Genomic DNA, 12,383 nt, shown 5'->3' on the forward strand with positions numbered 1-12,383 from the left:
CACATTTAGTTGGGGATTAGACGTATAAAAGGGACAATTTTCAAATCTAAAATCTCATAGGAAGGAAAGTGGACCTCAAGACCCTAAATCCGTGCTTAATATGTAATACAAAAAGTGAATGGGTTCAATTCTTTTAGGAGCCTCCTGCTGAGTTGTGGTGTTGCTAAATACAAAGGATACCTGTTCTTGACTTTCCCTCTCATGACTTTGTCTTGCACCACCTTACACTTCGTGTTTCTTGATCTGATTCCTGCAGGTTCACGATCATCCAAACTTGTCTCCATTTTCTCTTTTTTCCTTATATTTCTCTTCTTAGTCTGTACGCTTTTCTGCCTTTCTCCCTTGAGCTGGATGGAATTATGATGAAATAAGTCCTGTGTCCCAAGAATGTGTCCAAAGGCCACCACTGGCACACATTAACCACTGCTGGAATCGATTTCTTTGAAAAAAACAAAGTTATGGATGGAATGCTTTGATTAATCTCCACTCCTGGTAATTAGTAGGGCCATCTAAGCAGACCACCATATGCCCTATTTAAAGAGTCCCCCACCTGCCTGTTCTGAAGGGAGATACCACTGTGGGGGGCTCCATTACAAGCAATTGAGTCTTATTTAGTAGGTACCTTGTGTAAAGGGTCAGAAACCCCCCAAGAATGACCCGACTTGCAGGACGTTTTCTCATTGTACGTAGGAGCCAATCCGCATCTTCCCTGCCTGCAATGCATCTCAGGAAAAATGAGTAATGGTGAATGCAAAGACTTTTTTAACATGAAGCCCACAGGTTCTATTGATTCATCTTTTCTGATATTTAGCCTTACAAGTCTTTCCCCGAGTCTGATCATACACGTTTGTCTCCATCTTTAGAGAAGCACTAAGGATCCGTAAACCAAGCGAGCAGCTGAACACTTCTGTTTATCCTGAGGAGAACACCAGGACCCAGGCCTATCGGGTGCGTAGGAACTTGTTCGGTCCAGTGGATCATGATCTTTTGCAGCAGGACCTTCAGCGGTTCCTTCGGAATAGCATCGAGCTGGCTGGCAGGAAATGGAACTTTGACTTTGTAAGGGACACTCCATCGGTGGGCATGTTGGAATGGGAGGAGCTGGGCTACCACGAGGTACCCGCATTCTATAGAAGCCAGTGGCTAGATGGCAATGAGAATTTTCACTGTACAGCAGCAAGACAGCAGCCATGCTGTGCTGGGATGGTGTTAAAGGAAAGAAATGGAGGTGTCGATCAGGAGAAGCAAGAAGGCAAGAAAAGACAGAAGGACATAAAAGGTAAGGACCTGTGTCATCCCTTTTCAAATGAGTTGGTAAATGAATGTATATTTTGCACAGGATTATAGCAAATAATTTGAAACCGAAGTAGGGTATGCAGTCTTTGAAAGTGAGGATTTTGCGGAACGATGAAAAGTCTATTTAACAAAATGTATTTTGTAAAATGTATTTGCAGCTGTTAGTTCATCATAAATATAAACAAAATGCTTTTGCCCATTAATCGGTCTTTAGAGGGTCTCTTGACCTCACCCTTGTGTTGTTTCTAATACAGCATGATCTTACCAGCAGTGAAGGCGGTCGCACTGGGGGAAAGCTCTTCATATCAGAACCTGCTCCAGCTTTTAAAAGAAGCTCAGGAGTAGCTTGATTAAAGAACTATATTGAATCTGTACTTCACTGAGCCAGTTAGGGTGACTCACACTGGAGACAATCGTACATATTTGTTGTTTTGTGCCAGTTCCATATTTATGAAAGTTTGGTAGGCTCACAGGAATCTGAAGAGGGTTTTAGCCCAGGCCTTGCTTCCTCCAGCTAGCATTTGCAGTTCAACTAAGGTGTGACCTACCATGAATCTTTATGAGGGAGGAATTGCTCCCTACCTGCTTTGATCTATAGACAAAGGTTGATGGCAGTTAGAGAGATGGTAATTGTGTCTTACTGAATTGGACACATGTACACCAAAAGCTGTAGCATGTCCATCAAATCATTTTACAGATCTTAAGAAACTGTTGTCTTTTTCTGAATGCCAACTTCTTTCAGACTTGACCTAGCAACCTAGAGGTGAAATGCAACAGTCTTGTAACTCACTGTACTTTCTTGACTCTTGCAGAGTACTTCTCAGTGAAGAAACAAGTCATTTCCAGCAATCCATCGACCACGAAGAGCTAGGATTTTGGAAGGAGTCTACCAAGCCAATGGCCTGCAGAGTGATCGTGGACCATCCGGACTGCCATTAGTATCACTTTATGTCGAGTGATCGGCCAAGGAGCCTTGACCAGCAATTGGCTCCTAAGGAGCTTGAGAAAAGAAATGTTTGTGGGCGGTATAATGGGGTACACAATCTACACTACACAATTTATAATCTTTCTGGCAGTTGTGGACTGAATTATGCAATTGGAAAATTAATCGTTTTGCTATTTGGTCCTTCGACATTGATTAGTTCAGCAAATGCAGACCTAAAAAAAAAAAAAATGTAATCTTGATTTGACATTTCTTATTTACTTGTGATAGGATCGTAGTCACAGAATGTGAAACAGACTCTCTATTTTTTCATAGTAGTTAAGTCCCTGGCAGCAGCTTTGCTAATCTCCCCTTAAACTGCCCTGCCAGAATGGCACACCTCTGCTCGAGAGGGAGGACAGCCAGGCTGCTGACAGGGCAAGGACCCATTCGATCTTCTGGTCCCCTGGCGAGATTAGTGAATGCCAGTTATGCTGGTTGCTTTGGTGATCTGAAAATCTCCTAACCAGATGTAGACTTGCACCTGCAATGTGTTTCGTTGTCACTGATTCATGGTCTACCCATGATGGGGGGGAGGCCTTGTTAATCAATCTTGAAGTAAGGTACATACAAAGGTTTGATTTATCTCATAAGTCATGATTAGATTTAATAAATCTATAATTTTGTATCCGAATCCCCATTAAAAGTTATGCAAAATGAAATTGGCCAAAATGGGTCCTTTATCACAACATGCCCTTTTTTCTGCTTACTTTTCTTTTATGGGTGCAGCTATCTGGTGCATCTCCAAGTGAACTTACAGACTAGAATTGCCATTTCTATGGCCAGGTGTCATCACTGTTTCTGGTCAGTTTTGCCAGGACCACTTGATATGGCCAACAGGAAGATCTTACTGTATGTCTTTTTAGTAGATATTTGCTCCTGTCCTTTGTGCCGTCCAGGGGGTTAACCCACCCACTCTCACTGTGCAATTTGGGAGTACTGAGTTCAGGATGGTTCCATTGCCCTTCACTTTACAGTGACTAATTCGAGGCCTGGGGTGCTATAAAGAAGGCCAGTGTCTCAAGGTGGCATGCTCTATCGGCATGACTGCAGGTTGTTCATGTGTATTTCTCGTAGCCACCGCACCCCGAAACTGAATGTTCAAAGAGTCTCATGGCGGTGGAAGGAGAATGGGATTTTTAGGGGGAAAAAAACCTTTGCTTTCCTTTGTAGGGACATAAGTGATAAATGCTTCATTATGCCTACTTGAATGTGAAGAGCAGGAGATGTCCCGCTGTCTGTTGTGTGAAGTAGACATTGTAAGGAGTATGGGATAACCAATTATGCTATGTGTGATGTATTGTTGTTTTCTTGTTTATCCTAAAGTGTTTTGTTGGTGTTCGACCGATTAACCCCCAAAAAATGCAACGATTATGCCTCCGCATGAACGTATTTTTGCATTAATTCACAAAACCTCCAGGAATGCTGCTGGAAAGCTGTGCCAATTGCAGTGATTTAGGCAAAAAGACACACCACGTTTTTGGGTGTTATTGTTACTAGAGCGAGGAATTGTACCCACCGTATATTTCTGCATAGTGCTGTAACGAAATCTGAGGGGGCCTCCCTGCAATATATGGAGGGGGCCCGACCCACGACCTACCACTTTACCCTACTGTCAAATAAATCTGGTATATTTTTAATTGAAACTTCCAACATTTAATGAACTGCCCCTATATTGCCTAGCTCAAAGTGGGAATAAGAAAGTGAGAAACACTCTTAACATATAAGCTACTATAAGCTACGCCATTTGTAATATTGCTATCAAGAGCAGATTATTTTTCTGAGACAGCTATCGGAACAATGCAAAGGAGCTGGCCTGTTGTATCAGGAACTGCCTATCACTGAAGAACAAAGAACAACTAAATAGGGTCGGAATTAGAATTGACATTGAAGGAAAGTAACTTGAAACTTTGTAAGACAATCCCAAATTGACAATTTGACAGATTCAAATGACAAAATACACGTGTAACTCAACATCCTGCCAGCTCTAAGAGAAATAAACTGGTGTGAATTATCTGCATGCCACACACTTTCATCTACCACAGGGTTTGTATGATAATAACCACTCTAGTATTTCAAATGAACTGAGGAAGCAATTTCAGTTTCTACCATCATGACTTTATTAGTAAGCAGGACAAACACAGGCAGGCATATGAGGCTGAGGATGGAAACTGAATGCTTCAGAACATTGAGGCAGATATTTGTCTGTATTTATAATTTCTGTAGTGCAAGCAAGATTTAAGGTGCACGTAGTATAGACCGGTGCAAACAAACCATAAATAACACCTCCTGTAGGATAAAACAAACCATGTCAGCAAGGACCTAATGACATAATCTATACTATCTGTAGCTGGTGAAGCAAAGGAAAAAGTGCTAATACTTTCAAAGTGCATAGTAAAAACAATCAGCAAACCAACAACATGCCCAGCTTAAGTGTTTCTGTAAAACAATCCTTTCTTCTTGAATCAAGGTGAAAATACTTTTAAAGTGCATGATAAAAACAAGTCCAGCTGTATGCAGAAGGAAGCCAGGTTGGTCAAACAATTCCCCCTCTGGTTTGTGCATGGAGATGCAAATATTTCAAAGTGAATGACCACCCAATAATAAGCACAGCAGCATACAAAAATCAAACAAGTTTAATCAAACTATGGCCGTTTGGTTTGTGCATGAAGGTGCAACTATGTCACAGGGACTTTTTAAACAATAAGTCAGAAAGCAGCTGCATACAAAAAATCCCTGTACTGCACCCCTCCCAGACACACAGATAGCTAGTGAAGTGTCACTACTCCTGTGCAGCACTGCACATCTACCTGAAGTAGGGCATGGGTGCGTCTAGCACAAAGCATCTGAGCTTTTAAAAAAGTGAGTGAACCTGTGTAGGCCTCACTCCAGTGACACAGGGTGACAAGAATTTGCTATACAATAGGTCTCGCATCTACCCAAGTTTAAGCTATTGGCATTGTAAATGACAATGCCAATAGCTTAAACTTGTGTAAATGTGAGATCTATTGATCTGCAAATGTTTGTTCAACTTTAAAACTCAGTGCGGCGCTGCTTCAAGGACACCCTGCTTGGTTTCTTTTTCTTTTTTTTTTTTTTTTACTTTAACACTGAGCGCGGTATCCTTGAAGCGGCGCCGAGCTCAGTTTTAAAGTTAAAAAATAGAATTTAAAAAACAGAGCATGGTGTCCCTGAAGCAGGCACCGCACTCACTATGAAAGTAAAAAAAAATACAAATTCAACAGAGCGCAGTGTCCCAGAAGTGGACGCCACGCTCAACATGAAAAATGAATAAAATTGAAAATGATTTCCTAAAGTTCTTAAAGTGGGCGCTCCAATCACTATGCAAATTCCCAAAAAGCAAGCCGCCATTGTCCCCATCAGTGGCAATAACAAAAATAGTGCTCCCCCCATAGACACCGCAGGCCTTGTAAACAGCCAAGTAAAAGGTCCAGTCGTTATGGGCTGTAACAAATGGAGACAAGGCGGTACCAAGGAGGGACTAACCAGTCCATTTACAAATCAGAAGCCACCATTTAAGAAGGACAATGACACAAAGCCAATGACAAATATTGTCGGAGAGTGGGAGACGCTTCAACAACATACCCTAATACAGCATACCTCGCAGAGCGAGCAGCACATGGGTGCTGTCGCCAGGCTCAACCTAAAAAGGACCTGTTCACTCACAGTATGCTGCCACCACCTCCCTTGCTTAACTCCTAGTTAAGGCGGTAGCCTACCACCACTATGACGGTAGCACTTTGGGTGCCCCTCCTGGTCCAACAAGACTGGCCTATTGCATTGGCACACCCAAATGATCTGGGCTCACCTATGACAAAAGAATCAGCATTAAGGATCCAGACAACAGTACAGTAGATCCCTCTGGGCAGAGGTAGACCTCTTTAGACTATTCTATGTAAATACCAAATTTTAAAAAAAGTCATTTGAATGCAATTATTAAGGCATTTCTTGCAATGATCAAGATTATGATTGTAAGTTTTGAAAACCTCTCTCTGAAAACCATACTAGTGTAGGCAAATATCTTGTTAGTCTTCTCTTCAACCCTGAAGGTGAGCAATTGAGGCTTTCTATATCCTCTCCTCTTACTTTATTGTCTATTTTGAGTTTCTTCCTGCTAAGAAAAATCCACTGTAGGTGAGCACTGACATTAAAATGTTTTGCAAATCTCTTTTGAATGCTAAATTGGTATTTCTCAGTATGGTTATAAAAGTAGAACACGCTGCAGTCATGGGTCATCGGGTAGGCACTCAGGGGAAGTCAGTTCATGGTGTCACTACAAATGGCGCAGAGAAAAGAAATGGGTTTAAATCAAAGGAAAAAGGAGACCCCAATATACATCTGGTTCCCAGGTTACATTGGTATCATGTGTGAAATGATGGGCCTTCCATGGGTCATGCTAGAATAACCAGAGTCAGCCATGACAGGAGCATTTGTGGTGTTCACTCTGGTTTCCCTGTCCTTAACAGAGACATTTTATGGCATGGGCAAAGTGGGATCTGGCCGAGGGCCTCAAGCTTTCAGGGCAGCTGGCTCTGTTCTGTAGAGAGTCTAGCCCTGGCGACCTTGAATAATTATTTTTTAAAAATGCGGTTTTTCTTTCATATATTTTTTACATGGGGAATGTATGAAAGTCTATTACATTTTGCATGGAATGTTTAATAAAAAATCTTTTGCTCGAGGTGGAATAAATCCCAGCCTATATCATGCTTCTGTGCTCTTTGTCATGACAAGCCAGAGACGGTGCCACATTTTCTTTTTGAATGCCCGGACTACGGTCGCCCCAGATCACGTTGGCTCGGTCCCATCTGCAGAGAACTGGGTACTCGTCAGCACTCCGTTGCACTCCGGATTCTTTTAACTAACACAGCCCCTCCCATTGTTTGTGCTGTTGCTAAGTTTTTAAAATGGGCTTGGTTGATTAGAACTAGAAGACTGTCCATATCAATTTAATTCTCTTTTTATCTAATTTATGCTGATCTAATGTGTTTTATTCTTATACTAAATGTACAGTCTTACTTTTTTCGACATGCTGTTTTTATCTTTTGTACTGCTTTTATGATATGCGCATATCGAAATAAAGCATCAATCAATCAATAAAAAATCCATAAAAATAGTTTTTAGATCACACTAGGACCTAACGGATGAGAAATGGGCGGCGTAACAAGATTATTTGCAGTAATATTAGTGAGCTGCTGCTGTGTAACAATATTGAAAACATACCATCACTATCCCTGAATATTAGATGTAAATCCATTTAGAATTTGAAACAAAGAGGGCATGAAAGAGCTGAAACTGAATCATAAATTCAAAGCTGCTCCAACAGGGGCCCCAAAAATCCTTAAGATGTATCTGGTCCTTAATCATTGGCGCGGTGCTTGGCATATATTTCTTCAAGCAAATGAGGGCTATGGATTAGCTGACCTTCTAAAGTCGATACATTTTACGTGCACTACACTCTTGCATCAAGGGCGAGTGTTTTATGCTGGATCCTCCCTATTATACTCACATGCGCAGTTTAGTCTAGCATTGCACCACTGTAACTTTATTTCTTTGATGCAGACTTACTTTAAAAGATGGGAGCACAGAGTTTATAAAAATAAATACTCCTGCATTGAGAAGTGGTTGAAAGGAAGAGGGAGAATGCATAGCTTTAGAAATAAAGCAGTGTGAGCATGAGTAAACGGCATTTCCTAATGCCCTGCAGACACTGTCAAGGTTAGAATTCCAGCTGAACAGTTTTTGACTACTGTTTTTGTTTCTATTTATTTACTGAATCTAGTTCGTAAAGTGATAAACGGCTCAATCTGCATATTTAATACCTTACCTATTGCTTGCAGGCTGCTTCTGCAGAGCCCATGGAGACCGGCACATGGGGCTGGTGCCATTGCACGTATAGTTTAGAGTCCGCACATGACCCACCCTGCCCCACTCTGCAGGCAACTGCGTGATGATGTTCCTTCCCGTACTATGTGGGACTTTCATTTGCGTGACTGTATTCAGTCGTGGTGTACAATTGTACAGATGTACATTAATTTAGCCCTTAGACATCCAGGAGGCATAAACTCTGCCATTTTCAGTCACGAACATACAGAGTCGGCAAAAATATCTTTGTGAATCGGACCCAAGGTGTCTAAAATTGCATCAATAACGTTTTGTGCATTTACCTTTTGCAGTGGTGTCAAACTGTATTCTGTGTTTGCCGTGGATTTTTTTTAACACTTTGTGGCGTGAAAATTATTAAATAAACCCGTAGTTGCGACTACAACTCACACCCCTGAGTACTTTGTAATTTTGTGGCAGTGTGCTTGCGGCTGATACATGTTGACTGGTTGCTTGGGGGGGTTGTGGGGAGTGGAGTGTCTCTTGTTTTGTGTACTAACCTATCAGAGGTCATTTTTTTATTAAACTTAGCCCCATAAAAAGTGTTTTGAAAACCACTGCTCTATAGAAGAATTGGGTTTACTAACTCTAAGGTGAAGACCTTTTGTATTTTAATGTTTAGTGACATTCCTTGCCCTTTTCCAGGAGTCGATTAGTGAACGATGTTCCAACACAGATATTTAAGAAAAAAAACAACCCTTTCTGGGTTTCTTTCAAAAGGTTTATACAGGGCGTGGCCAAGATGGCGACGGAGTAAGACGTGCCTGCGAGCTCCTCCGGCACCCCGAGCCCTTCATCACCTTGTGTAGCTGTACTGGGGCGATCCTTGCTCCGGAATCGACTTTCTTGGGGTTACTGAGGTGCCCTGAATGCTTTTGAGCCTTTTCCCGACGAGCTACGGCCAAGAACGACGGACTTAGCCGAGTTGTCGAGGCGGTGACGCACGTGCGCTGGTGCGGCCTACATTGCATCGCCTGGAGTGCATCGGCTCATAGCCTGGGGGACCCTGGGTCACAGCGAGTTGCAGTGAGGAACGATCTCACTGCAGGACCCCCCGCTTGGGGCCGTCACGGACTTAATCTGCACCCCTGTGGTTCATCTTGGCTAACGTCGCCCGGGTAGAGGTGACGAGGAGGCGCCGACCTGTCTGGCGGCTGCTGGACAGCGCAGAGGAACAAGAGGAGAAGAGGTGCTGATCCGTCCCTACCCCTTATAACCCGGGGGCGACCCAGCGGACATTGAGTGTGCACGGCGATTGCTATCTTCTGATTGCCCCGGCCGCCCAGTGACGGCGGAGCGGAGATCTCGGGGGGGTGCGAGGGTGCGCGGCCTGATATCCCGGGACGCTCCTAGTGATCGCGGAGTGCGCGGGGGCTAGCCGAGGCTCCTCATCATGACGACGAGAAACCGCATGAACAGGACTGGGAAGGACGGCCCTGGGAAGGGTCCATCCGGATCGCCCCCCGGCTCCAGCAAGTCCCCTGCAAAGAACGACGGGGATGGCCCAGTCACGAAGGCCTTCCTGATTGAACTTTTTGCGTCCATCAAGGACGACATCACGGAGCTGAAGTCACAGCTGGTCTCCGATCTGCGCGAGGTCCGCCGAGATGTGAATGGCATCGGAGAACGGGTGGTGACCCTGGAGGAGTATGATCTAGGCATCACTGGTGACGTCCACCAGTTACAGCAGGACATGCTCAGGCTTCGAGAGCAAAATTTAGACCTTCAGACCCACTGCGAAGATTTGGAAAACCAGTCCCGCCGCAATAACATTCGAATCCGAGCTGTACCCTGGGAAGGGGAAGGTGAAAACTTGCGGGAATATGTGGAGGCCCTGTTCCTGCAGGTTCTGGCAGAGGCAGACCTCTCGGAGATCCGCATGGACAGAGTGCATCGAGTTGGGCTGCCACGTGGCGCGCGCTCGCCACCGCTGGACATTTTAGTCTGTGTCCATGACTTTCAATTGAAAGAGAGGATCCTACGAAAAGCCAGGGATACCAACAACCTACCATTTCGGGGACACAGCCCCCAGCTCTTTCAAGACTTGGCGGCCTCCATATTGCAGAAGCGGCGGGACTTCCGCCCGGTCACAGCTTTCCTGCGGGACCACGGGGTGTCCTACTCCTGGGGCCACCCCTTTCGGCTCATCTTTAGGTGGCGGAACAGGCTGATGCAAGCAAGATCTCTGGCGGCTGCCAGGGAACTTCTGGGCATGGAGGAGGAGGCCGCGTTGGCTGGCCCCGGCGTCTCCCCAAGAAGACGACGCCGTTCCCGCTCCCCGGCTTGGCAGAGAGTGGGCCGGCATGGTATGGCGGAGGGCCCGACTCCCTCGGCGAGCCAAAGTGAGAGGGGAGAGGTTCTGGATTCGGTGGCCTTGGTGACTGATTCGGGCTGGATGGACAGCTCTTCGGCAGCCTAGGCTCCCCATCAGCGGCCCGTAGGGCCGGGGGGGGGCTCTACCCCCTCAGGTACATTGAGGGACTGTGCTCCATTGGAGGGTTACCCTGACCCTGAACTCGAGGGGGGCATTACCCGGGTCTTCTACCCCCGACCCTTATGGTCATGTCCAGCTTTATTTGTTCTCTTTCTGGTTCTGGAACTGTTCTCTCTGTATGTTGTTTTGGGGCTCCTTTGGACTGGGGGAGGGTTGCTTTGGAACCGGCTCAGTGGTGGTAGCAGTGATCCTGGTATGATTGCGGGTGTGGTCGGTTTGTTTATGGCACTACGGGGGGCACTATGTGGAGCGGGTTGGGGGAGGGTAACGTCTAAATGATGCCTGTTACGATAGGTTTGTGGAATGTTAAAGGCCTTAATTCCCCTCAAAAGCGTCAGAAGGTGTGGAAATACATTATAGATCATCATCTGGATGTGGTGGGATTGCAGGAAACTCATTTGGCCCGTAGGGACGAAACCAGGCTTAAGAATAGGCAATACCCACTGATTTACAAATCCTCTGCCACTACTAAGCACCGGGGGGTGGCACTCCTGTTCCGCTCTACACTTCCATTTCAACCCATGGGGGTGTGAAGCGACAAGGAGGGTAGATGGCTGATGGTGAAGGGGATGCTCCTTGGCAAGCTCTGCACGTGGGTGGTTCTCTATGCGCCGAACACGGGCCAAAATAGGTTCCTTGAGGCTTTCATGAGGGAGGTGGGGGATTTTGGGGAGGGTGCATTGATAGTAATGGGGGATTTCAATTTGGTTTGGGACAAAGGCCTTGATTGCTCGCACCAACAGAGGACAGAGGCAGGCCTCTTCTCCCCTGAATTGTGTGATGCTATAGACAGTCTGGGTCTCATTGATAGCTGGCGCGCCCTCCACCCCCACGCTAGGGACTACACGTTCTTTTCCCATGTTCACCACACGTATTTGCGTCTCGATCACATCTTTCTGAATCAGTCGTTACAGGGGGACTTGCGGGAAAGTAGGATATTTCCGCTCTCTGTATCAGATCACAGTCTTTTGGCAGTATGCTTGACTTGGGCCCCGGGGACGTCCCCCCACCGCAAATGGTATTTCCCTATCTCCCTTACACGTGATCAGGAGTCGTGCAAGAAACTCAGGGCGGCCATTGGTGAATTCTTTGAGTTTAACAAAGAAAGGGACACCTCGGTTTTCACCCAATGGGACGCCTTTAAGGCAATGACACGGGGCACGTGCATCGCGGGCACGTGCATCGCGTTGAACTCCGCCCTGAACAAACTTGGGAGCGACGAAAGGGAGGCGTTGGAGGCGGAGCTGGCGACACTTGAAACTGCGCACAAGCAGAATCCTTCTCGAAGGACGCTACGTCCACTTGCAGCAGTGCGGGGTAAACTCAGGGCCCACTATAATAATCGGGCGGAGTATACCCTCCTGCGCTTACGGCGTCTTTCTTACGCACAAGGCAACAAAGTGGGGAAACATCTGGCTCGACAGCTTCGCGATAAGCGTGAGAGGGAATATGTAGGCGGCATCCGGGCGCCCTCGGGCGCCTTGGAGCATAATGACGCGGCCAAGGCGGAGCTTTTCGGCAAATTCTATGCCGCCCTGTACTCGGCGGATAACCTGGAGCCGGAAGATCAGCGGGAATATCTGGGGGCTCATCCACTTCCGCAGGTTTCCAAGGAATGGAACGACCTTCTGGAAGCCCCCTTTACTAGGGAGGAGGTGTTGACCACAATCCAGTCCCTTAAACCGCTTAAGGCGCCTGGCCCAGACGGCT

General features: G+C 46.0%; 1 protein-coding gene across 2 annotated transcripts in view; it reads left to right on the top strand.

Annotated features, from left to right (window-relative positions):
* LOC147669029 (uncharacterized) overlaps positions 1-8,570 on the top strand; it is a 50,735-nt gene extending 42,165 nt beyond the window's left edge. For both annotated transcript variants that reach the window (XM_086948272.1, XM_086948271.1), the window contains exons 2-3: positions 864-1,279; positions 2,109-8,570. In XM_086948272.1, the coding sequence (XP_086804398.1) occupies positions 864-1,279; positions 2,109-2,167 (475 nt within the window). In that variant the 3' untranslated portion in view covers positions 2,168-8,570. The remainder of the gene's footprint in view (positions 1-863; positions 1,280-2,108) is intronic.
* The last annotated feature ends 3,813 nt before the right edge of the window (positions 8,571-12,383 follow it).

Source organism: Lissotriton vulgaris, unplaced genomic scaffold (assembly GCF_964263255.1).
Source record: "Lissotriton vulgaris unplaced genomic scaffold, aLisVul1.2 SCAFFOLD_2848, whole genome shotgun sequence".
Classification (NCBI taxonomy): domain Eukaryota; kingdom Metazoa; phylum Chordata; class Amphibia; order Caudata; family Salamandridae; genus Lissotriton; species Lissotriton vulgaris.